The sequence below is a fragment of the Aspergillus sydowii genome (assembly GCF_001890705.1).
Source record: "Aspergillus sydowii CBS 593.65 unplaced genomic scaffold ASPSYscaffold_8, whole genome shotgun sequence".
In the NCBI taxonomy this organism is placed as follows: Eukaryota; Fungi; Ascomycota; class Eurotiomycetes; order Eurotiales; family Aspergillaceae; genus Aspergillus; species Aspergillus sydowii.
Genome location: NW_024467866.1, coordinates 1,084,874 through 1,108,343, shown reverse-complemented (window position 1 = coordinate 1,108,343; position 23,470 = coordinate 1,084,874). Strand labels below are relative to the sequence as shown.

General features: G+C 51.8%; 10 protein-coding genes across 10 annotated transcripts; 3 read left to right on the top strand and 7 right to left on the bottom strand.

Annotated features, from left to right (window-relative positions):
- Positions 1 to 516: 516 nt before the first annotated feature.
- On the bottom strand, positions 517 to 2,351 carry ASPSYDRAFT_47507 (uncharacterized protein). Its single transcript, XM_040847441.1, has one exon. The coding sequence runs from the start codon at positions 2,344 to 2,346 to the stop codon at positions 625 to 627; it is 1,722 nt and encodes a 573-aa protein (XP_040701020.1). The 5' UTR covers positions 2,347 to 2,351; the 3' UTR covers positions 517 to 624.
- A 117-nt stretch (positions 2,352 to 2,468) lies between these two features.
- On the bottom strand, positions 2,469 to 5,447 carry ASPSYDRAFT_47506 (uncharacterized protein). Its single transcript, XM_040847440.1, has 7 exons — positions 4,975 to 5,447; positions 4,866 to 4,920; positions 4,591 to 4,809; positions 4,007 to 4,534; positions 3,532 to 3,945; positions 2,988 to 3,484; positions 2,469 to 2,936 (listed from the first exon to the last, which is right to left on the bottom strand). Exons 1-7 carry the CDS (start codon positions 5,078 to 5,080, stop codon positions 2,542 to 2,544), a joined length of 2,214 nt encoding a protein of 737 aa, XP_040701019.1. The 5' UTR covers positions 5,081 to 5,447; the 3' UTR covers positions 2,469 to 2,541.
- Positions 5,448 to 5,657: 210 nt separating this feature from the next.
- ASPSYDRAFT_33338 (uncharacterized protein) lies at positions 5,658 to 5,978 on the bottom strand (the record flags this gene model as incomplete). The annotated part of the gene is made up of 1 exon (XM_040845071.1): positions 5,658 to 5,978. One exon carries the CDS (start codon positions 5,976 to 5,978, stop codon positions 5,658 to 5,660), a length of 321 nt encoding a protein of 106 aa, XP_040701018.1.
- Positions 5,979 to 6,466: 488 nt separating this feature from the next.
- On the top strand, positions 6,467 to 8,988 carry ASPSYDRAFT_91496 (uncharacterized protein; the record flags this gene model as incomplete). The annotated part of the gene is made up of 3 exons (XM_040852496.1): positions 6,467 to 7,517; positions 7,569 to 7,634; positions 7,685 to 8,988. The coding sequence occupies 3 exons, from the start codon at positions 6,467 to 6,469 to the stop codon at positions 8,986 to 8,988; spliced, it is 2,421 nt and encodes an 806-aa protein (XP_040701017.1).
- Positions 8,989 to 9,479: 491 nt separating this feature from the next.
- On the bottom strand, positions 9,480 to 11,384 carry ASPSYDRAFT_80170 (putative MFS transporter; the record flags this gene model as incomplete). The annotated part of the gene is made up of 3 exons (XM_040851028.1): positions 9,480 to 10,755; positions 10,807 to 10,939; positions 11,003 to 11,384. The coding sequence occupies 3 exons, from the start codon at positions 11,382 to 11,384 to the stop codon at positions 9,843 to 9,845; spliced, it is 1,428 nt and encodes a 475-aa protein (XP_040701016.1). The 3' UTR covers positions 9,480 to 9,842.
- A 947-nt stretch (positions 11,385 to 12,331) lies between these two features.
- Positions 12,332 to 13,086, top strand: ASPSYDRAFT_33334 (NuoB/complex I 20 kDa subunit family protein; the record flags this gene model as incomplete). Its single annotated transcript, XM_040845070.1, has 3 exons — positions 12,332 to 12,356; positions 12,418 to 12,583; positions 12,636 to 13,086. The coding sequence occupies 3 exons, from the start codon at positions 12,332 to 12,334 to the stop codon at positions 13,084 to 13,086; spliced, it is 642 nt and encodes a 213-aa protein (XP_040701015.1).
- Positions 13,087 to 13,251: 165 nt separating this feature from the next.
- On the bottom strand, positions 13,252 to 15,858 carry ASPSYDRAFT_33333 (Zn(II)2Cys6 transcription factor domain-containing protein; the record flags this gene model as incomplete). The annotated part of the gene is made up of 7 exons (XM_040845069.1): positions 13,252 to 13,765; positions 13,826 to 14,061; positions 14,128 to 14,616; positions 14,675 to 14,961; positions 15,008 to 15,133; positions 15,188 to 15,461; positions 15,649 to 15,858. 7 exons carry the CDS (start codon positions 15,856 to 15,858, stop codon positions 13,252 to 13,254), a joined length of 2,136 nt encoding a protein of 711 aa, XP_040701014.1.
- Positions 15,859 to 15,992: 134 nt separating this feature from the next.
- ASPSYDRAFT_181628 (uncharacterized protein) lies at positions 15,993 to 17,594 on the bottom strand. The gene is made up of 3 exons (XM_040843507.1): positions 16,737 to 17,594; positions 16,592 to 16,682; positions 15,993 to 16,539 (listed from the first exon to the last, which is right to left on the bottom strand). The coding sequence occupies exons 1-3, from the start codon at positions 17,583 to 17,585 to the stop codon at positions 16,130 to 16,132; spliced, it is 1,350 nt and encodes a 449-aa protein (XP_040701013.1). The 5' UTR covers positions 17,586 to 17,594; the 3' UTR covers positions 15,993 to 16,129.
- An 830-nt stretch (positions 17,595 to 18,424) lies between these two features.
- Positions 18,425 to 19,656, top strand: ASPSYDRAFT_59582 (uncharacterized protein; the record flags this gene model as incomplete). Its single annotated transcript, XM_040849729.1, has 4 exons — positions 18,425 to 18,811; positions 18,868 to 19,297; positions 19,349 to 19,551; positions 19,588 to 19,656. 4 exons carry the CDS (start codon positions 18,425 to 18,427, stop codon positions 19,654 to 19,656), a joined length of 1,089 nt encoding a protein of 362 aa, XP_040701012.1.
- Positions 19,657 to 21,007: 1,351 nt separating this feature from the next.
- ASPSYDRAFT_47500 (uncharacterized protein) lies at positions 21,008 to 22,981 on the bottom strand. The gene has a single exon (XM_040847439.1). It carries the CDS (start codon positions 22,720 to 22,722, stop codon positions 21,214 to 21,216), a length of 1,509 nt encoding a protein of 502 aa, XP_040701011.1. The 5' UTR covers positions 22,723 to 22,981; the 3' UTR covers positions 21,008 to 21,213.
- Positions 22,982 to 23,470: the final 489 nt, after the last annotated feature.

The window sequence follows — 23,470 nt, the reverse complement described above, 5'->3', positions numbered from 1 at the left end:
TCCCTGCGCCGCCTGGGCATAAGACTACTTTTTCGACCTGGGCGAGTTGTCAATTCTGACCCTCATAATACTGAACGATGTCCTTACTGAAGAGGTTGTCCTTCCAGACATCGCGGACAATCTCTTGGCCTTGCGTGGGCATTTTAGTACGGCGGGAATGGAAATATTCAAGTCACTAGATAAAGGGTAAAATGACGGAGTCTTACTTATCTACACATTTGCCTTCATTATCGAGTTACCCCGGATATTATTATTGGAAATTCGTCGACTTTGATGTCCTCTTCGAGTTGCTTCAGGCTGTGGTCGAAAATTGCCGTGGGTCCCCGAATTGAACAGCATCAATTTGTTCTGCCTTTGATCGCTCACTCTCTAGCTAGCTGTTATCTGTACCTTCATGGTACATTTGATCTCTGTATATTTCTGGTCCAGTGCAGCTGTATCTTAAAGTAATATGTAGTGAAAGGACCGACTGCAAGGTGGATACATATATAACCACCGATAGCTTTAGACACCTACCTTGGCAAATAAATTATATCTTGGACTGACTAACATAGCAAGTACTTGATAATATAAATGTAAATGACCAAAATTAAAGTAGAGATCCTCGTATTGTAATAACATGTATTATATCCGACTATGTCTTCTCTCCCCACCCATAACCACCGACGCCTGCGTCGTATCCAACCGACAAAAACAAGAAGCTTTAATAGGAACATCCGCCACCGCAACAGCAAGTCTCAGCGCCGGCTCAATGGTCGCCGCCTCCTGAGCCCGTCCCATCCGCGTCAAACACTCATGATACCCCTGCAGCGACCAGACATTCTTCGGATGCCGACGCGGGCGGATAAGCGTCTGGTCGAGACCTAGGTCCGCCCGGTATTGCCTTGCTGCCTCATCAAGGTGACCTTGCTCAAGGAGTAGAGCAGCGTATGCATGTCTGCTGGGTTGCATCCACGCCCAGGGTTCGCTGTAGGGGAGTTTATCGTCCAGTTCGGTAGATTTGCGGAAGTGGGACCATGCTGCGTCGTAGTCTTGCACGCGGTACGCAAGTTCACCGTCTAGCATCGTGGATGCCACGGCTAGTGTCTCTGAGGCTTTACTGTTATATGCGCGTCGGGAGTGCGGGACACGGGCGCGGGCTTGTTGGAATAGACCGCGTTGTTCCTCTGCCTTGCCGACCTGGCCGGTGGCTGCATAGGCAAGGCCTTTGGCGTAGTGTGTTGTTGCTGTTGTTACGCAGTACAGGGTTTGGTCTGTTGGGAGGTCGGTCTGGATGAGGTCCTGCCACATCCCGAAGCGGATCATGATGTGTAGACGCGTTGCGAGGAAGTTCTCGAGCCAGTCTGCCATGGGCGGCGAGACCATGCGTAGCACGCCCTCTGGTACGGAATCCTCCATGCGCGCGACTGCATCCAGTGCTGTCTTGCGTTGGCCTGCGAACATGGCTGCGTATATTAAAGAGTGGTAGTTGTGGAGGCGGTAGAAGGTGTAGAGGTTGTAGGGCCCTACTTGGGCGAGATACTTGTCGTCAGCTAACGTGGCGTTATAGTTGGATGTGATAGATCGTCTCCAGTCGCCAACTAGGATATCAAGATGCGTGGGCATGTGGTGTATGTGCCCAGCGTCTGGAACCAGATCGCGCAGGCGATCGGCGACGTTGATGCCCAACTCGGGAGTCGGCGACATTTCAATAAAGTGGATATAGAGATGCAATAGCCCTGGATGCTGATAGGCCTTATCCAGAGTAAGCGCATACTCGAGGACATCCTTCACAAGCAACGTCGGCGCATTAGGCGCAGGCTCTCCAGTGAACAGATTCCACAGCGCCCACGGGGTAACATTCATCAAAGCATCAGCATAGAGGACAGCGATTTCAATATCCTCGCCGAAATCCCGGTAGACGCGCTCCATCGCAGCAGCATAATTCCGATTCAGCACATTTGGCTCGGTCGGAGGACTCCCACGGTCGAAGCGACACTGCATCGCCTCAATGACGGCATGTTCCCATGCAGCAACAGGCCGGGGACTCGTATTTGCCAGCTCCTTCGCTTTCCTGGACGCATCATAACCCCGCCGCGTCGAGATGCGCAGATCGCGCTTATCAAAGCGATCCCAGGGTTTATTGTAGTTTGGACCAACTGCGTAGGCCAGACCCCAGTAGGCCATGGCACACAAAGGGTCATGGGCGATGGCCTGGTCGAAGCATTTCGCCGCCTCCTCGTGGTTGAAAGAGTAAACCCAGATGAGCCCTCGGTTGAACCAAGTCTGCGCGTCGGGGTTATTTGTGCTGACAGGGCGCTCGAAGTGGCCGAGATTGTAGTATTTGTGGGCAGCAGCAATGCGCATTGTGGTGGTTGAAGGGATGAGGAGGCGAGAGCAGCGGCTGGAGCAGATGAACTCACACTAACTTGGCGTCGTCATGTGGCAACAGAGCTCGCCAATCAAACTTGATTAAAACTTTAGCATGTGTGACTTTTAAACAGCAGTATCATTCACTATAATCATTAACTATAAATTCACATTATCATATTCACATAACCGTCACCGCTCCCGGTGGTCCTCATCAGGTATATCCTCCAACCCAAGCCCCCTGTTACTGAACGATGTTCCCGTCCCTTCAGCCCTCGTCCCCGCAGAACTGACACTCGCCTCCGATACTCCAGAAACATACCGCGGCCGTTGCGCGACACTGTCCGACTCCTCACCTAGTGCTGGGTCATACGACGGCACGCTGGATAGACTCGACACGTTCCGCTGATGTCCCGGCCGCGATGGCTCATCGCCGTCTTTTTCCTGTCGCACCTGGGGCGACACAGGCGAGGTATACCCGACAGGAAGCGTCGCAGACGGCGACACCGGATTCGCCGTATCCCGGTTGAAAGGAGTAGGCAACTCAACGGCGAACGCCGCGTGCTGTCCAGGTGTGGCGCTATGGGCTGGTCGTTTTTTAGTATACTGCGGTAGGGAAGTAGACAGGGTGAACATACCATGCATTTCGTAAACAGGATCACCCGCAACCTCCTGCGTAGTCTGGGCCATAGGAGGCGCATTAATCGACGACTCAGGCCCAACAGCCGTGCTCCCGCTTGTAATATTTGTCATATCGCCTGACACAATCGTCGAGTTCTCCGGATCCTTAGATGCAGGCCCGAATGCGCCGGCGTTCATCCAGTTCGTGACCCGGGAGGTAATACCAGACACTTCGCTCTGGCGGCGCGCGCCTCTCTTTCTGCGACGCCGGATGAAGAAGAATGCGAGTATGCCGGCGATTAAAAGCACTCCGAGTACGACGCCGATGATTGCGCCTGCCCAGCCTGGGAAGCCGCCTCCGCCGCCGCCGGAGACCGATGTAGTCGTTGGGGTGGCGCTGGTTTCGTAGGGATAATAAGTTTCGATAGTATTGCTATACTTCTTCTCGAAGACGTCGGCCAGGGAGCTGTTGGTCCAGCTGTCAGGCTCGGTCTTGGTCGCGCCGCCATCCGCACTATCCACGTTAGACTGCACTACCTCTGTGGTATGTAAATGACTTACTCTCCTCCAATCCGGCCGGAAACCAGATCAGGCACTTTATACTCCTCCCAGTCTTCCGGATCATACGTATCCTGGAAGCGCCCGGTATTCAAATTGAACACGCGGATGGGCTCAATACAGTCCACGGGGGAATTCTGGGTCCCACCTAGAACAAGCATCTTGTCAGGATACGGTTTAGCGCACTTGTGCTGTTTGCGGCCGCTATTCTCGCTGTCGCCTTCGTAGAGCTTGATCCATTCGAATGAAGGCAGTGAGAGCACGTATACGTCGTCCCAGGTCGTGTTTTTCGGGGTCACGCCGTCGTACCCGCCATAGATGTAGATGTTCTGTGAGGAGCCGTCCGGAGAACTCGCGTACACGGAGCAGAATGAGGAGAGCTGGGGTGGGACGTCTCCGGTCGTGTTTTGCAAGTACCTGAGTGATGGTCAGCATGGCAAGTTCATTTGGGTAGGGTAGTGGCGGAGACGGATCCCACCATTTGTTGTCGGCGATGTCGTATATGGAGACAGTCTCCATGAACACCGGATCGTTATCTCGGCTTTCCTTCTCCTGATCTTCGGACAATCCCCCAGAGTAGAGTTTCTCGGGGTAAGTGACGCCGCCGATGAGGACGACGATTCCCCTGTCCGCGACGGGAACCCACACGGCCTCCGCATTTGTGCGTGGCTTGATATAGCTAGGAATGGAGGAATTGGAGAACTTAGGATCCAACATCTTGGACGTGTCCACTGTGATCATCCGCTGGGATAGCTGTGTCGAGTTACCGTTGTCCAAGGTTGGGCCCCAGCCCGGTGCATGCACGCCGCTAATGTAGAAGCCCAAGTACTCGCTGGGCGACGAGACGCCAGCGCCGTTGGTGATGTGCCAGCTCACATCTTCCATTGTGATTTGCTTGATTGTGGGCGAGAAATCGCTGATTTCTGGCCCGTATTGGTACTTCTCGTATGCGATGGTTTGGCCCGATGGTGGGTAGTCCGCGCTGTCTGACGGCGGAAGATAGCCGCTGTGATGTCCAGTGTTAACCTTATGATGGCAATGACTACGAGCCACTGGTCTTACCCATAAAGAATGAACATGCCGTCGTTCGCGAACATGACTCCGTCGTTGTAGTCGGGGGCCAGGTTGCTACCCACTATACCACCGGTCTTTTCGAGCTGGCCGAATAGCGCGGTGAGATTCTCGGTTTGGGTGTTGAATTTCGAGGATAGGTTCAGGTAGTAGGTTATGGATTCCGGATTATTCCTGTTAGTAGCCATCGTGTGGCCGTCGCTAAAGACTCTGCGCGATCGCGGTCAGTATAAGTGTGGCCGGTCGAGGTAGGGCTGCCGACTCACATCTCCTTGTACAGTTCGCCTCCATCCAGATAAACGGTGTCGCGGACGATGTTTGCTGCGAAAGTTATTATTATCTCTCTGCGGCTGTTCCTCGAGCTATGCGACGTACCTCTGAGCTGTCCCCAGCTGCATATAGAACTGCCGTTCTGAACCAACTGCGCCTGCGACGACCCTACAAGGGCCGCCAACAGCGCCAGTCTCCATCTATCGGGCATTATCGTTATTGCCGTTCGTCGCTATAACGAGAGTCGCTTCATCGCAGCGCAACCCGTGGTGTTTCTTTTCGCAGACCGTGGCGCACCGTGCCCCTTTTCGATTGCTGCGCTTTCTCTTTCTTTGTTGGGCAGCGAGCCCGATTTAGAGCCTTGTGCAACCAAGGACAGGACAGCAGACAAAGAAAGCGATAGTCAAGCGATAGCGAGTGGCTGACACGTTCCTCTGGGCAGAATATCAAAAATAAAGTAAGACACGGCCACTGGGGGGGCTCTGGTCACTCTTGTCCTTTCAGGTCAGAACAGCCGTGACAAATGCAGCCAACTCATGGCAATAGTTTAGAATTTTTCCCTCCAATCTCGATCGGGCGCCTGAGCGGCTTACATTTATTACGCCATTCATCGTTGAACCAACACAGAGGGCACGCCCCGCCCCTCGGCCACCATTGATGGTGGGGGAGCCCGGGCTGATACGAGCGCGGCTGGCCAGGCTGGACCCTTACAGCCATTCACAGCAAGGCGGAGGGATTCGTGAGGTGCACTGCTCGGGCCTGCGAGGTTCGTCGCATGGACTAGCCCGCTAGAGGCGCAGCACTAGCACGGGCTGCAGCGGTAGCGGCTGGGCGGAGCAAACAACCGGAAGCGCAGAAAGGTGCCATTCTCCGCCAACAAAGGACTGGACGGAGAATAGAGATTCGTTTTTCAGGAACAGGCGCAGCCCGGACCAGAATAACCTGGCTGCAGTTTTTCCCTGACAAACTTGGGCGTGGTTGTGCTGGAAACCGCCGGGATGCAGGCGCGGAGAAGCCCTAAGCGACCCCTCATGGATACGACGAACGGTGAAGGCCAGCAGCATCCCTGTCGTGCCGATCCCAGTCCAGAGGGCTCTAAAGCCTGTCATCGCGGCCTGCATCGCTCCATTAGCCAATTCGGGCTCTCAGCCTCTTCAGCTCGTCAGCAGACTGGCCATTGCTTGCTCGCATTCCGCTACCTTGCAGGCGCGTTACGTCGTCCACGTCGTCGCTGTGTTGCTGCCCTGGTGGCTTCATGTCTGACTCCCCCACTCGAAGAGGCTCTCGCTCGTATTCTCCTCTCTTCTCGAATATAAATCACTTTACCCGATCCACTCCCCCCCCGGACAAAGGATGGCCGGGTCTTGTTTATTTTCTTTGTCCTCCCACTGCCACTGCGACCCTGCAGCGCCCCATCCCCGTTCCTGTGAGTGGTGACCGAGTTTGTGACCGAGACTGTGACTTGGACGTGATTATCCCTGCACCAGTCTGCAATTCTTCCGCTCCGTCTCTCTCACTCGCAGCTTAGCTTCTCCAACTCTCTTCTGCAGCAATTCTTCATGACTGCTTGACAATTGAAGCTGCTGCGACCATAGCCATGCGCGTCTCCCACTTCCCAACCCTGCTGCTCCTGGCAGCGTCCTCGTTTCCGTCGACTGCGTGGGCGCATGTCTTTGAGGAACGGGCACTCACATATAGTGATTCCGGCATTGGAGTTGGCGTTGGTGCTGGAGTGACTATTACCATTACAGACACAAACACAGAGACAGTTACCATCACCGAAGGCGAGACCTGCGCGACCGCCAACCCCCCAGCTCAGACGGTCACCGTAACTGACGGCGACTCTGGCCTTGGAGTTGGAGTCGGTGCCGGTGTGACTGTGACCGAAGGCGTTACTGTCACCGCGACAGTGACTCTCGGTCTTGGTCTTGGTGGTGGCCATGACCACTACCCAACGTGGCCCTGGCCACACCATCCGTCGACAGTGACGGTGACTGTCACTCCTGAGCCTACTACGGTCACTATCACTCCGGACCCGACGACCGTTACTGTCCCTGGAGAAGAGACAACCATTACTGTCCCTGGTGAAGGGACAACCGTTACGGTTCCTGGAGAGGAGACAACCATTACTGTCCCCGGTACAACAGTTACTGTTCCCGGGGAGGGGACAACCGTTACTGTCCCTGGAGAAGAGACAACTGTTACGGTTCCTGGAGAAGAGACAACAATTACTGTACCCGGCGAGGAGACAACTGTTACTGTCCCTGGAGAAGAGACCACGATCACAGTCCCTGGAACGGTCACCACTCTGCCTGGAGAGACCACAACCATCTCCGGATCGGTGACTACTCTTCCTCCAGTTACCACAACGCTTCCCCCGGTTACGACGACCATTACGGGGCCGGTCACTACTATATCAGGATCGGTGACAACCCTACCAGGTGAGACAACTACGATATCGGGATCGGTCACTACCATCCCCGGCTCTGTGACAACTATACCTGGATCCATCACCACCATACCTGGCTCTGTCACTACCGTTCCTGGAGAGACCGTCACTCGAACCACCACAGTGACTGGGCCGACTGGCATTGAAACCGTTGTTGTAACTGAAGTTATCACCACTACTGTCATTGGCACTGAGACGGGTAAGTCATATAACACTAACTCTCTGATATACTTCTCAGCTAACAGGTCAGGCCCTGGTACAACCGTCACGGTCACTCTAACTGATGTCGACCCCGGCACTACTGGAACCGTTACCGGTACGTTTCCTAGGGTATTTCCTTCGCTTTTTTATACTCACATGCCATAGAACCAGGAACAACAGTCACATCTTCCGTCTGTCCGCCTCTAGTTTCCAACCCAACCTACACCCCCCCAGCCCCACTCCCCACTGACTACACCTGGGGTTGTGCACCAGGATACCTCTGCAGGCCTCGGCGTCTGGACGTTGCTGGCGAGTGTAACATCGAGGCCGGACTGCCTGCTGAAGGCTATGTCTGTCGACCAGAAGAGTGTATCAAGAGCCATCCGTATATCGAGGACCAAACCTGGGGTGAGCCAGTAGTATCCGACGAAGTTGGAACCTGGAATGTCTCCCAGGACTACTTCAACCTGAACCCCGAACAGTTCGGCCTCAACTACTCCATCTTCCGGTTCCCCGACGGTCATGGCGGATACACTGCGCGTCAGAAGAAATCCGCCATCCCCATCTCCAGTGGCGGGCTTCTGTCGCGCCTTCTACAACGCCAGCAGGATGTCATTACAGATCCCGACTTCCCCGAAGTCTGCTACGATGATTGTAACAGCGCGGCTCTGGAGGCCCAAAATACCGGAAAGGATCTAGACCTTTGTGGTGCGGATTCGGCGTTCACGACCCTCCTAGGCCAGTGCACGGACTGTAACAAACGATGGGCCGACGAGGATGATGCCGACAGCGACGATGATTCCAACTTCATTCCCCCTGACTTCTTGCAATTTATCAACTATTGCGCGGAACAAGGCGACGATTCGGCTCCCACTGGAGAGCCCATCACCACGCCCAGCTCGACATCAACGTCGACGTCGACTTCAACTTCTTCGGATTCTGAGAGTGAGACTACGCAGATTCCTTCAACGTCAACGACAGACACTGATAGTTCGCCTACAGCAACAGACAGCTCCACGACTGAGTCACCAAGTAGTACGTCTAGTAGCCCCAGCTCGACAACCAGTGATTCTGCGTCTACGGCTACGTCTGCCTCTGCGACTGCCACTTCTGATTCAACTTCTTTTGAGTCGTCTTCTGCCTCAACGTCTTCAAGTTATTCTGATTCGTCCTCTGACTCTGATTCTGCATCTCCTACTTCTACTGCTACTTCGTCTGGCTCTGACTCCAATTCTGATTCTGACTCTGCTTCCGCTACAGCGACAGGCACAGATACAGATACGGCGTCCAACGCGCCCCCACAGACCGGTGCTCCTACCTCGTCCACCCCAATCATACCAGGCGGGTCTCCCACCGGCTCTGCCCCGACTGATACCCCGTCGCCGCCGATCTTCACCGGTGCTGCTTCGTCGCACGGGGTGCCGATGTACTGGGGTATTATCCCGATGGTGGTTGGACTGGTAGTGTAGGATGTGATTATGAGAAATGAAAAATGAGGAATGAGGGACGATGGGATGGAATAATACTGTGCTGATGCGCTTAATTAGTTTCCTAGTTATGGATATGGTTATTGTCATGGTTGTATATGCGTTTAGAGTATTCGCTAATGGATTTAATATTTCGGGATTCGACTTGACGACCTCCACTACTCCGTACAATACTCATGCTCCGTAAGAGAATCGAACTAGCTCAGGCTTCGTAGAAATCAAACAACATTCTGGACATCGGCTGTAATACAAAAAATAAACACTAAGATCCACAACTCCAAGTAAAACAATTAACTTTTACATCCGCCACTCGGAAAGCCCGAAAGCGATCCGCTAACTTGACAATATATTGGCATGTAGGGACGGGCCCACGTGGGGGCGCCCCGAAAGGCTGAAGTAGAGGCGGAACGTGGCAGTGCTGGCTTAGCTGCGCAGCGCCAGGGCCTGAACGTCCAATCCGATGTTTACTAAAACGAGGCTCCGTCTCCGGATACGAATGTCGGTGTGTTCCAGTGTTGGCAGCGGGGGTTGGATGGGTACCTTTCAAGGCTGGCATGGTTGAGTATTGGGAGCGTTGTTGAAAAAGCCTACCAGAAACTGGACCGCAATTGGTTTATTCTCAGAGGGTGAAAAGAGAAGTAGAAGACGTTTTGGAAAGGATTGGAGGAATCTGGATGCCAAGATATTCCGCTCAAAGGTACGTGATGTCGTGTATCTCTGGATGATGCCTCGGTGCGATTTGATCAGGACCTGTATCAAGATAGTAAATAGCTATATGTTAGGATGTGTGGGAAGTCTATTCAGTCTATAAGCACGTTTATCGAATCAAGATATATCTATACCATTTCATCAGGTACATTGCCTAGAGCTACCCCACAAACCCCCAACCCAGCCGCTGCAAACAACCCAGCAGCAACAAAGTAAGGCAGTCCAATCCACGACCCCCCAAGTGCCATGCCATAAGTAAACGCCCCCGCAAGTACAGGACCAGCAATGAGACCCCCAACACCTTGAACCAAGCCAATAGTCGTACTCAGCAGCCCAATCTGCGTCTCCGACACCAAGGCACTGGCGAGACTCCGGAGCGTAGCGTAGAATCCCCAGCCCAATGCGAGAACTGACACTCCGATACTGAATAGAGCTGGATACGAGGCGAGCCCCATGGTAGTGAATCCAAGGACAAGCAGTGCAGCACTTCCTTGCGCGATCAAGAGGTCCTTTCTTGCCGGCGAAAGACGTCTTTGCAGTTGTCCAGACAATGCGGGTAGAATAAGTAGAAGGAGCACGAGGTTTATAATTCCCTTTAGTGAAAGAATGAGACTTGCTTCCCCCATTGACCAGGAGAATCTCTTTGACGCGTACTGAAGGATCAACTTCAGAGCCTGCTGGCCTGCAGTTGCGGAGAAGAATGCCGCTGTCATTGCGAGGACGTTTCTATTCCCCAAGATGAATTGTTTTATGCGTAGTATTTGCTTCGTTGTGAGTTGGATGAATGGCCACAGCGCTTGAGTCCTTGGCTTGTTCTCACCCTCGTCTGTATCGCCTGCTGTATGCGAATGGTCCATGTCCAGTCTCCCAGGCAGTGTCTCTGGTATAGCCAGAACAGCAGCCAAGCCAACAAATTCACAGAGCAGGCCAAGAAGATAAGGTATCCAAGGTGACGATATAGCCATCAGCCATGCGCTAATCGGACCACCAAAGATCTCAGCCACAAGCATGGCGGCGTATAACATGAAGAACTTGTTCGTCCTGCATCATGTCAATAACACTCCTACAGAATACGTAATCGGGTAAACCAACCGCGTTTCGACAGGAAAGATATCCGACATAATGGTAAACACCATCGAGCTTGCGATTTGAGCTCCGCCGCCACAGAACTGGAATACAGACGTAAACCAGATGGCTTGCGGAGGGATCGCTGGACTTTTCCAGCCTGAATTTATACACATTTAGTTTCACTGTTGTAATACAAGAGAGAAAAAAAACAGAGACCAACAGATTATCCGCACAGCAACCTCCTGCATTGTAAGCCCCAACATGCTCAGCATCACGACTTGCCTGCGACCGACCCGATCAGCCATGAAGCCATATGGCAATGCGAGAATAATCCCCGGGATCTGATCGAAGGTATCCTTCCAGCCGTTGATCAGCGCGAGCTCGCTCTGGACATCTGCGCCCTTGCATGTTGATGCAGAGATGACTGCATCGCGGTGGAGAGCGCGACAGACGATGACCTCTAGGATCTGGGTCTGCGGGGCGGCGGACACAGCGCCGCCGAAGTCGATTGTGACGATTACGATGCAAACGAGGAATAAAACCCAGTGGGCTTGGTGTTTGTGATTACCGGGGTGTAGCAGGGGGGTAGTTTCGTGGGCCATGTTACCCGCATCTCTTTTTAAGCCCTTTTAACTACGGGTCAACGACGACCGCAGCACCAAGATAAATAATCTAAGCAGTGTGCACATTCCATCCCCTCGTGGTTCTGTTTTTTAAGGGAGGGTCCGAGGAATTTTGGATTCTAAGACGCATTTCAGAGTCCAGACGCGCGCGCCCTTGCTTAGCTGGCTCGCTGGTATGTTAGGGCTTACACTGTACATGCAGGACGAATAGACTGATAGGAATTTAATTGTATTATCATTTCATCATATGATTGAGCTATGATAAACCTGTCTCTACTAACAAGCTTTTTTCTACGTTCTGTCCTTCGTAACAAACTAGACCCATTTGGAGAGATGCCTGTGATACCTGTGAATATGATGAGGCTACCTCTGTACTTCGTACTCGACTATCAAGCCAGGAATGCCTTCCCCTTCGCCCTGTTCTATCCAGTGGCCTGATAATACGAGTTAACTGGCTCAACCTTGGCAGTGTGTGGAATTTTTGGGTATAATCAATGTTAAAGAGTCTACCGGCATGACCGGCTACCAATGTCTCTAGGGCGCAATCCCTGGGAGCCTAAGCCTGGCCCATTTATCGCCATTGCTGTTGGCTGCACTGCGTCTTGGCAAAGTCCGAAGGTCCGGCGCACCGACTGTGGGCCGTTATTGGACAAATAAAATCGCTATATGTCTGCCTTTCGGTGGAACATCCGGACTCATAGCAGCTTGGCAAAGTCCGAGAGTCCGTATACTCCTGAGTATCCTGCGAGGTCTCAGTAGAGAGCACATATCGGAGACAATGAGAGAGGAGCCCCGATGGGGCGTATGTCTTCAGCTAAATAATGGGCCTATTTCCTCGCCAGAGGGAAATTAATATGCCCTTTGACCTAAGAAAATTCACAAAAGTTTACCCCACTCTTGCAACCTGGACACTGCATGTTTAGGACATGGCCGTGAGGGCCCTTCCATCCGGTTTGTATATGGTTTTTGTAGGACTTTGACTTTTATTATTATTGCTAATATAATCTCATAGCCTTCCGCATCCCGGCAAGGTCTTTTACTTGTATCACGGCCCGCCAGTATTCAACCTCACGAACAGCCGATGAAGCCCGAACCTCCCTGGCGACGCAATTCCCTACTCCCAAAACAGCCATATCTCGCTCAGAAAACCCACAATCAAACGCCGCAGACTATGTCCTGTAAGCCCAGAAATACTGCCAATCAGTTGCTCAAAACTGACCATGTCGATAGAACATCCCTCGACCAAATCGTAAACTGGGCCCGTCAAGGCTCCCTATGGCCCCTCAGCTTCGGTCTCGCTTGCTGCGCAATCGAAATGATGCAAACCTCCATGCCGCGGTACGACCAAGACCGGCTGGGAATTATCTTCCGCGCCTCCCCCCGCCAAGCGGACGTGATGATCGTAGCCGGGACCGTGACGAACAAAATGGCGCCTGCGTTGCGGCAGTGCTACGACCAGATGCCTGATCCGAAATGGGTGATTAGTATGGGCAGCTGCGCGAATGGGGGCGGGTACTATCACTATAGTTATAGTGTGGTACGGGGCGTCGATAGGATTGTTCCAGTGGATGTTTATGTACCTGGGTGTCCGCCTACGCCGGAGGCTTTGCTGTATGGGATCTTCCAGCTGCAGAAGAAGATGAGGCATACCAGGGTTACGCGGATGTGGTATCGGAGATAGACATACCGGACTCGGCCAATGGTGTTGTGTTGAACTGGTTGAAGAATTCCCCACGGTTGGACGTGGCCAGTCATATATCTCGACAATGGCAGGCCTGTCACAGTGCTGTTAATGCAATGACAATTTCCAATACTCCCATTCAACCTTTTGGCAAACAATACGTGTCTAAACGTCAAACGTCCACCAAGCACGATGAGGATCAGGCTCAGTCAATAAACTCTTCTCCAACTCCAGAATAGCCTGGCAGGGATCATTGTATAGTTGCTGTAGGTCAACACCTCGCTCGTTCAAAAACTGTAGCTCTTCTTCACCCAGAACTTCAATGGTTGGAGACCGTAAAGGACTCGTCGATTCGCTGGTTTTCCAGGCAACATCCAGTATATCTTCCACGACTCCTCGTCTCATTGCTTCGGATAAGGCGCTTGGCTCTTCATGATCGTGATCTAGCTGCAGCCCAACACGAAACTTTTGTTGGACAAATATGTGTGAGAAGCGTCTTAATGTTCGGACCAATCTCTTCATGGAATTTAATTCCTTGCGTATCTTTTCGCACTCCGTAAGCATCATCTCTATCCAGAGCGTGAGAGTTATATTCGACATGGCTGTTTCTTCTGTGTCCGCAGTGAGGATACTTTTGAAAATAACCCCAATACAGGGAGTAATGTAGCTTTTAAGGTATCTATTCGAATTACAAGTGTCAGCTAAGAAAAGTGGCGAACACAGCAGAGATATCCCTTACCCCAAGTGCCACAAGTGCCAACAAAGTCCATCTGGATCAAGCTCGAACAAACGCTGTACAGCTGTTATAGATCTCCGGGCGGCATCAAGTTCCAGCTCAGCACCATGGTCTGAAGGCCAAGTAGGGCTTTGTGGTTGAATGCGGAGGAATGAGATTATCATTGACGACCCGTCCCAGATCAGCTTCGCGTATAGGTATGCATGGATTGTGGACGATGCTTGCATAAGTAATGCCTCCTATAACTCTATCAGTAGCCAACACAATTTGACGTGAATACAGAGTATTCCGATAGGTATACGTACAATATTCCACTGGGAAAGAATGTTGCTAATCTCCAACACGAGATCCATCACTTCCGCCTGTCCGGAAGTATCGAGCATCCCGTCCTCACCTTTACTACTCCGCAGTTCGGAGTGTCCAAGTGACATACGTGCTAATCGGAGACAGACCTCAAAATACACCTGAGTGTCCCGGTCGCCATCGTTGAAGATGCGCCACGTAGATGGGTCCGGTAGACTCACTTTCCACGTACCCGTCTCAATACTACCTTGCCTGTATAGGTTGTTTCGAAATAGGTTGTCGTACAGCATCAGAATCTGCCAGAAGTAGATCCTGTGCACACCCCGGTAGACAGTATCCATATTAGCATGCCGAATGCTAGCGGCTCGAGGAATATCAGACCCATCTACGCCATCCAATTCAAGCAGTCCAAGGCCGCGTGCGATATCGCATGCGCAGCGATGTAGTCTATGCGACAGGTCGAAATCAGATTGTGAATATGTTTCAAACGTCTACCCTCCTTAGTTAAATGTTTATCGAGTTTGACTGGCCTGTGAAACAAGGACTCACCATCCAAAATGCAACATGCAGACTCAGTTCATTGATTTGATCCTGAAGTTGCCAGTTCTCCATAAGATTTAGAGCCCTGCGATATAGCAGAATGGAATATTCGCTTTTCTTGTCCGTAACAATCCCAGGACTCAGAAGCATCCCTTGATGTAAAGCGCCGTAGTAGAGGATAAGCACGCGGACATCAATCTGGACATACGGGTTGTCGACGATGGACGGTATCGTGAGCATGAAATCCCTTGCGATGGGTAATAAAATTCCTAGGCTGGTTTGATTGTCGTAAAGCACTTGGTAGCGTTAATAAGGGCTGGAGTGGAGTCCGGAAGGACATACTTTGTAGCCATGATTTGGCGATTTCTGGGGAGATGGGTAGTTTCTCTTCTAATACGCTCTCATGGAACCGGTATCCCTTGATATTTATTTCGCCTGGATGATGATTGGTGTGGGTATTCGGAGGTCCTATCATCGTAACTCAGTTGTGTATAACCAATGCATCGTCAAGTATGAACCTACCGGTACCAGGCGTAGGCTGGAGTTCGTGTGGGCTTATTGAAGACCAACTTGGAACAGCAGAGCGCCGTGAGAATACAGGCGTCTCGGTATTGCTCCTAGCACCATTCTCCAGAGCATCTAAACGATGCATGATATGAAGAAGATGTGAGTTTTGGATTTGGACAGCAGAACCGGCCCTCGGTGTCCGTTTACGAGGCTGACGAGGATCATATAGACATTCAGCGGACGCTTGATGACAGCGTTTGCAGTCCGGTTTTTCTCGGTCACAGCGAATCTAGAACAGGTATATTAATGACCAGCTTTCCACGGATACTGACAAATTCATATCGCAGTCACGCATGTGCTTTGGTATCCTCCTGACTTAAGTCAAGCTGCAGGGACTGTACCTTTTTCTGTCTACATCTTCGGCACTGTCAAATAATTAGGTATCATCTTATAGCCCTATATCCGTAAAGACTTACAGCAATGGCATTTAATTCCCGCGGGGACGAAGGTTGAGTGTCACTTCCCGCCATGATTGCTGGGCCGTTTATACCATCAATGAACGCCCCGGTACATTCAGTACCCTCTTTTCCATTCCCAATGGCAATTATATTAGCAGCATGCACTGCAAGAGGATAATTGTAAACACTCGACGCGGATGATGTCGGACAAAATCCAATCAATGGCATGCTGAGTCATGCTGATCACCTGACCAGCTTAAACATCCTGATCTCTTCCCAGTTCATATGCCTGGAAATAAATACACGTTTTATATATTATTACTGCCATGCTAAATGGATATCTATTTTCTTTGTCTTAGGAGCTCTGTTGTATGGACTGCCGCGTATGTCAAAAATATGGCTATGGTGAACTTGTAACTCACTTGGAGTATGAATCTATATATATCATTGCTTATCGCAACTTCAAACATCGCTTTGGTTACCTCCACCCTTTTACTGGCTATACTTTGGCCTCCAACTGATCGTCTTTCCTATCCTCGACAATGTCACTTGCTCGCTCCAAAGCCACCCTCCTATCCTTTCTCCAAACCAACAACCAAGAGACCAAAACCCCACTAATCGCAAGCACCAAAAAGCTCAAACAGATAATATACGAGACGCGATACGTCGGCCCAAACGTCGTGCTGTAGATATGCGGCCCGGCAATCCCACTAAACTGCGCCATCGCATTCGTGAGCCCAATCCCAATGCCCGCCGCGACTGTGCCGTCCAGCGCGCGGATCCGCTCGGGCCAGATGACAGGGTATGCGGAGCCTGCGCAGGCCGTGGCGACTATCAGGGCGAGATATTTGACTACCGCGTTGGAGACTGTTATTAGAATTATGTAGCAGATGATTATCGTGCTTTCGACTGTGACAGGATTAGCACGCATAAAGAGAATTGTAGCAGCAGATATACATACTTGCGACAGCAGTCGTCCACGGCCGAATCCACTTCTTATGCAGACAATGCCCGACTGTATTCAGAAACAGGAAGCAGGCGACATACGGGGGCTATAAGTCAAGAGTCAGTATTGGCGACCCCGTGGTTAAGAAAGGAGGACGTACGATATTCATCAACTGTGAATTGGCCGTATCCGAGAACCCAAGCTCATAAATGACAGTGGGCAGGGCATAATTGACCCCGAACCCACCAATTCCATGCCCGATCCAGTAGATAGAGAAGGTATACACAGTCGGGCTGCGGAAGAGCTCCTTTACATTCCGCCAGCTCCAGTGCGCATCCGTCCCAGAGGGCGCATTCTTAGCAAGACGATGGGAGAGAAACTCCCGTTCCTCAGGGGTAAGCATCTTTGCAGTCTCAGGATAATCAGGGACGAAGAGGGCCACAAATGCGAGAATAATCGCAGGGAGACCCTCGAGGATAAACAGCCAGCGCCAACCCGAGAGGCCGCCGAGGCGATTCATGAAACTGATTGCGTAGGCGAGGAGGCCGCTTAGGGCACTGGACAGCTGGCCGACGGAGTAGAATACAGCTATCCGCCAGGGCATCTCGGAGGGCTTATACCAGAAGGCGTAGTGATACAAGACAGAGGGGTAAAATCCTGCCTCTGCCAGACCGATAGCAAACCGAACGCACATCATGCCGGGGAAGTCCTGTGTTGCGCCGGAGCTGGTTGCGCAGACGCCCCAGGCAAGGATGAGGATGAACATCCACTTAGACGGCGTGAATCGTTTTAGCAGGACCGTGTTTGTCGGTTCGAAGAAGAGGTAGCTGTAGGAGAAGATGGACTGGGACCAGGACCACTGTGATGGGCTGAATCCGAGCTCTGCTTTTATACCGTCGCCTGCCTCGAGGTTGATAATCGCAGCATTGGCGTAGTTGCCCGAGTCGATGACTCGGAAGATATAGACGATGGAGTAGAAGCCGACCAGCCAGAGGTCGATCTTTCGCATAACACGCTTTTCGAACTCGGCGTCATATTTGGGAGATGGCGATTCGCCTTCCGGTGTTCCAGCAAAGGAAGTGGAGGTAGTGGTGGCAGTGACTTCGGCCTGGCCCTTTTCAGGCGGCGTCTCTGATATAGAATGCGAAGACATCTCGCTGGTGCCTCAGCTGGGGAAATTGTGAGTATCTGTGGTATAACATCGCTTATATAGTAATAGCCGGTTGCATCAAAGTTTGCCGGAGCAAGCGGGACTGCCAAAGTGATACCATAATAGAGGCAATCACGATATTGGAGTACTCAACAAAACAAGCTTGATTATTGCCCATCGATGTTTTGCTCCGGCTGACGAACACATTGCTCATACTGTGCTATGATTGTGCCATCAAAACCCTGTTCTGCATTATCACTTCCTGTCGATATCGCCGAGCGGCACCCCTCTGCAAGCAATATACATTGGACACTCAATATGCCCATCACTTCCTTGAAATAAAGTATACTCGACAAATGCTAGCAGTAATACCAACCTACAACGCCTAGAAGCCCAATAGTATGCCCGCCCTCCGTGCTTATGCCGCAGATTTGGAGCACTATCACGCAATCCACCAGGAAAATGATACTCAACACGTACCCCGCTTCCTGCACCGAGGCCAGAATTTCTCCAAATATTATCCTGCCCTTCTTGATTGAATGACTCGCGTCGGATATCGGCGTTAAGATGCCATTTGCGGCCGGGTTCAGGGAAGTAGGAGAGAGGTATAAAGGCTCCGTGCTCTGCAAGGCCCTAGTGCTATGCAACCCAGTCAGTGCAAGCTCTTACACACCTTTGCCTGAATAAGTCCTAGTAAAATGGCTCCATCCGCCGTCCAAGAGCCCGGCCCTATCCAAACTGTCCCGGTAAAACCATGGGCTCGTCCCGCTCCCACCAAGGAGAATCTAGACTGGGCACCCCTTCCTGAGATCGACCTATCCAAATTCGACCAGCCGGGCGGCAAGGAAGCTCTTGCCCGGGATCTGTACGATGCACTGACTCGAGTTGGTTTCTGGGTCGTCGTCGGACACGGTATCGACGACGAGCGCGTCCTGCGGCAGTTCAGCTTCGGCAATGCCTTCTTCAAACAGCCCCTGGAAGAGAAGCGCACGTTCCCCTGCAACTTCGCACAGGGCGAGTACTTCGGATACCGCGAGAACGAGAGGTGGATTGGCGATACTGGCGTCAAGGACAATGTTGAGATGGTACAGAACCAACCACCCTACCAAGTACACTAGACTATATAACTAACGACGTACAGCTCAACATCCCAAAGGACATCCCCGACTGGGCCGATCTCCCTCGCCACAAAATCGTAGAAGAAAACTACACCGAAATCGCCAGTTTCCACCGCGAACTCTTCGACAAGGTCGCGCGGAAGCTGTTCGTGCTCATGTCCATAATCCTGGAACTACCAGAGACGTTCCTCGCAGATGCACACGAGTACGACAAGCGCTCTGATGACCACCTCCGGTACATGATCTACAACGTGCGCACGCAGGACGAGTGGGACCGCGCCCAGGGGTATACAAAGGGCGGACATACGGATTTTGGCAGCTTGACACTGCTTTTCTCGCAGCAGGTTGCTGGGTTGCAGATCCGTACGCCGGAGGGGGCGTGGAAGTGGGTTAAGCCTGTTGAGGGAGGTATCACTTGCAATGCGGCCGATACGTTGACTTTCCTTACGAAGGGTTCGTTCTTTTCATGCTGTTTGTATTGACAGATACTGACGGCTATTATAGGATTCATCAAGTCGACCATCCACCGCGTGGTGACGCCGCCCAAGGACCAGATTGACATCCCCCGTCTGGGCCTGCTGTACTTTGTTCGACCCGGTGATAGCACAATTATGAAGCCCGTGCCGTCGCCGCTGTTGGATAGGCTTGGTCTGCTCACCGACGAAGATAAGGATCCCAATATTCCTGCTCCGACTGGTACAGAGTACGTGCGTGCGCGGGTGAAGGACGTCCACCATAAGAAGGTGATTGACCGACGGGAGAATACGCAGTTTGAGTTCAAGGGGCTGAAGGTTGACAATTACTACGCTTGAGTTTGTTGATAGGGTGTATCTATGCTATGATTTATGAATCGATGTGATTATGCTTCGTCATGGGGAAGGAACAGTAGGTAAGCAGTATAAATCATTATCTACCACCGTGTTATCCAAAGTATAAGCATTTATTGCGTCAGTATCTGTGCCTCGGCGGTTTCTTGTAGTAACGTTTTCTGGGCTGGTAGTTTCAGCTCCCGGTTGTAGGCCCTTATTAAGGCCCTCCACATTCAAATAGTTGCTATATTCTCAATTATTAGTACTCCTGGAGGTTGATAGAGGATATACATACCTTCTTTATCCCGTGTCTGTTTAGAAAGCCGTGCCAGGGCCGGTCATAACCATGCACCCGAAACGTGGCCCTGTCCAATTCAATATCGGCCAGCGGTGATTAGGCCCTTTTCGGGGCATACCTTCAATCACGTAAGTCCAGAGTAACCAACGTGACAACGTGGGAGATGTACACTCGCCGGTGGTGCCGCACACTAGTAAAGTGATGACAGTGATAATAACCGTTGAATTGTGGTCGAGGTTTGCGATGACCCCTGTTGTTAGCGCGGGGCTGGAATCGGATGCTCGTTAAATATCGAAGTCGAATTGAGGAGAATGGTTGATACTTGAACGTCCAAGAACTGCTCTGGGAGACTACCAGGCGTCAGCCCACGATCATGACCCTAAGACATAGTAACGGGGTGAGAGCAGATTGTATTCCTACCATGAACCAGAATACCAAAGAACGGTACGATGCCTTCTTGGTATGGTTGTTCGGAGCATCTGGAACCTCTCCCAGGTTGAACTCTTTCTGGTTGTTGGTGGCGTTCATTGTCTGCGACGGTCGTGGTATGACCATCATTTGTGATGACAGTTATAATAACGGGCGAATCGTGGTCGGGCCCAGTATATCAACGGGGCTAGAAAGAGCATCAGCGTTTGAAGGTACACCTTCCTGCGAGCAGGACAATGAATACCGTGTTTTGGGAGCCCTTGCGGGGTATGTTCTTCCAACGCCGGTGGTTCTTGTCAGTAGATAGGATATTTGTGTTTCCTGGTATGGAGAATAGAACTTGTATTTCAAAAGTGTTCTGGCGGTTGAGACTCGAGAGGTTGAACGGAAATGTTGGCCAGGCCGGAAATCCCATGGATGCGTAGTGCTCCTTCCATTTGGAGACGGCGATACAAGAAGCAGGCACGCCGGAGACACCGGACACGCTCCTTCCCTACGTTTTATACGTCAAATTGGATTTTCAAACGCTTGTTGGGACACTAATACCACAGCAGCGTTGCTGCGTTAGTACATAGTTCTACCCGACTACTCACCTGAAAGTGGGTATGTCCTACAAATTTTGCAGTTCTACGGTGTATTGTTTGTTAATAACCAAGTGTGTAAACAAAAGTAGCGTGCGCTGAAGACAACATGCATGATTGACGATTCGCTCAGTCTATGGCATGGCACGTGAATACCACGCCGTCTATTAACCTCCTTGTCCGTTAGGACTCAAATACAGGTACAAATGACAGAATTTCTCAGCTGAAATAACCTCCACCCTTTTTCATCTCTCAAGCCCCAAGAGCTTGGATGGTGACGACATTGCACCGATCCAGGAACACCAACGCCTCGTCCCTCGTGTGCCACGCATCGTTATACGTCGCACTCAAGGTAAGTCGCCCGTCCCAGATTCCCAGAAACAACGCAAGTCCGGTAACCAGATGCTCCCTCGTCACCCACGGATTGTCCAGTTGGAATGCGTTGTGTGACGGTGCGATAATCTTATCCAAGGTGCCTAGGTCCGACAGTGATATCGACGGTTTGTTGTACGGCGGCGGCACTGCCGGGGTAGCATTATCCGCTGGGTAAGGAGGTGTGATCATCCCCCAGTACGAGGGTACCATCTGGACTCGTTGCTTGTCATTGCGGTTTTGTATGTCGAAGCGCCGAACTGCGCTAGCGACTTTCATGTACTCGTTTCGCCGTGGTATGCTGTAGTCGAGGACCTGCTCAAGCGCACCAAAGGAGGCGGCTGGGACGGTCAAATCGACCGCCAGGCACTCCCCAGAAACAGAGTGGTAGACTGATGCTGCATGAGCTGGGGTGTTGTATGGCCCCTCGCACTGCGGTCGCTCGTCAAGAAGACTATAGTTGATATATCGCACCGTCCTTGGTCGTGATTGTCGCCTTTGAACGTCTCGCAGTACAATGCCGATGGCCGTATGATATGCATGGGTGACACTTAATCCTAATGCTTTGCAGGCTTTTACCAGACGATACGTCGATTCTGTTGACAGCGTGATGGCGACCCGTTGGTGCTTCCCAGGCTGTGTTGCACCCTTCCGGCGAGGGAAGCCGGCAATCTCAACCTCCTTTAACGCGGCATTCATGGAAACGGTCTTATTCAGACGAGATTGCTGCTTCTTACTCAAACTTGGTGGAACTCCGGCAGCAACGCGAAACGGCGGACTCAACCGCGTGCACTCGTCGCCGAAGACAGGGAGTCGATACGCATCACCCTGCTCAAGGGCCCGCGCAGCATGCACGAACAAACTATTCAACAGCATCAACGCCCCAACGCCGTCCATAATATCATGGCGACAACGAAGGACCAAGTCCGCAGTGACCGTGGGACTCGGGCGACCCGCACGCTTTATCATGAATAAAGTCGGGACCTCCGGCACCGGAGGATCGGAATTGCACCACTGCAGACCGGACATTCTCGTGCGAACCACCTGAAATGTACTCTCAAGCCAGGCATTCTGGGCCTCCGGGGTATGCGCCATTTCATAGATCTTCCTGCACGTCCGACTGTGCTCGCTGTACTCAACCCACGACGCAATAGTCGGACATTCGTATCGCAAGCGCAGCCATGCCTTTCGCAAGGCTACTTCAACATCATGTTCAGCTCCCTGCGCCGAGAAAGAAACGTAAGCCGTAATCGCGAAGCAGCAGCGCCCACTGCCTTCGTACGTCTTCGCAAGGGACGTATAGAACTGCTCCGTCTCATCAATCTCCCGTTCCCAGCGCCCCGGCCTGACCTGCGTCCATGAGTAATCGCATGTATCCAGCGAGCCCATGGTTTCCGGATCTCAGATCTTACCACTCGTGCAGTACCGGAGAGTCGGACGGAAAAGACTTAAAGAGGGGTCGGGACGGACGAGAATTATAGTCTCAAGCCTCGCCGTGCAGCTGGCTGGCCCAAAACCAAGGCAGCCAGCCCGCCCGACTCTGCAGAAGAAAATTAGCAGCAGTGGCCGCATAAGGCGCGGTGGCTTGTCGAGACACAGGGAGATAGGGCCGGATTGCCCGAATAAGCGAGTCCTCGGTCCGTTGTCCGTACCCAATGCGGTTGTCCGCTATCTTGATCTGGGCACTCGCCTGTCGGCCGTCGCCTATCAGCAATATATACCAATGATACCTCAAGAAGACGAAGTAACGCAGGAGCTATTGTTCCGGGTGATCTTCGGCTTGACTTTGACAGTAACCTAGTAGATGCGTACACCTTCCCAATGGGGAAGGTCGTCCAGTTAACTTATATTATTACTAAGCCATACTACTGGATATATCGACAAACAAGTTGACTATCACTGCAGCTGGTTTACTCCAATCTGACACTGTTTGAATATTTATTTGGTTTCAACTCTTGGACTGTTACACTGATATCGAGGTTACACACGACCCGCCGTTACACCGCACAGGCCTGGCCCGTGTCTCGCAACACAATCTACATCAAACATCAGCTTGGTTTTGAACACAAGACCGTTACACAGCCACCGTCACGCAATATTAACGCCAAAGAAAGCTTAACCAAGTCAGAGGCTATTC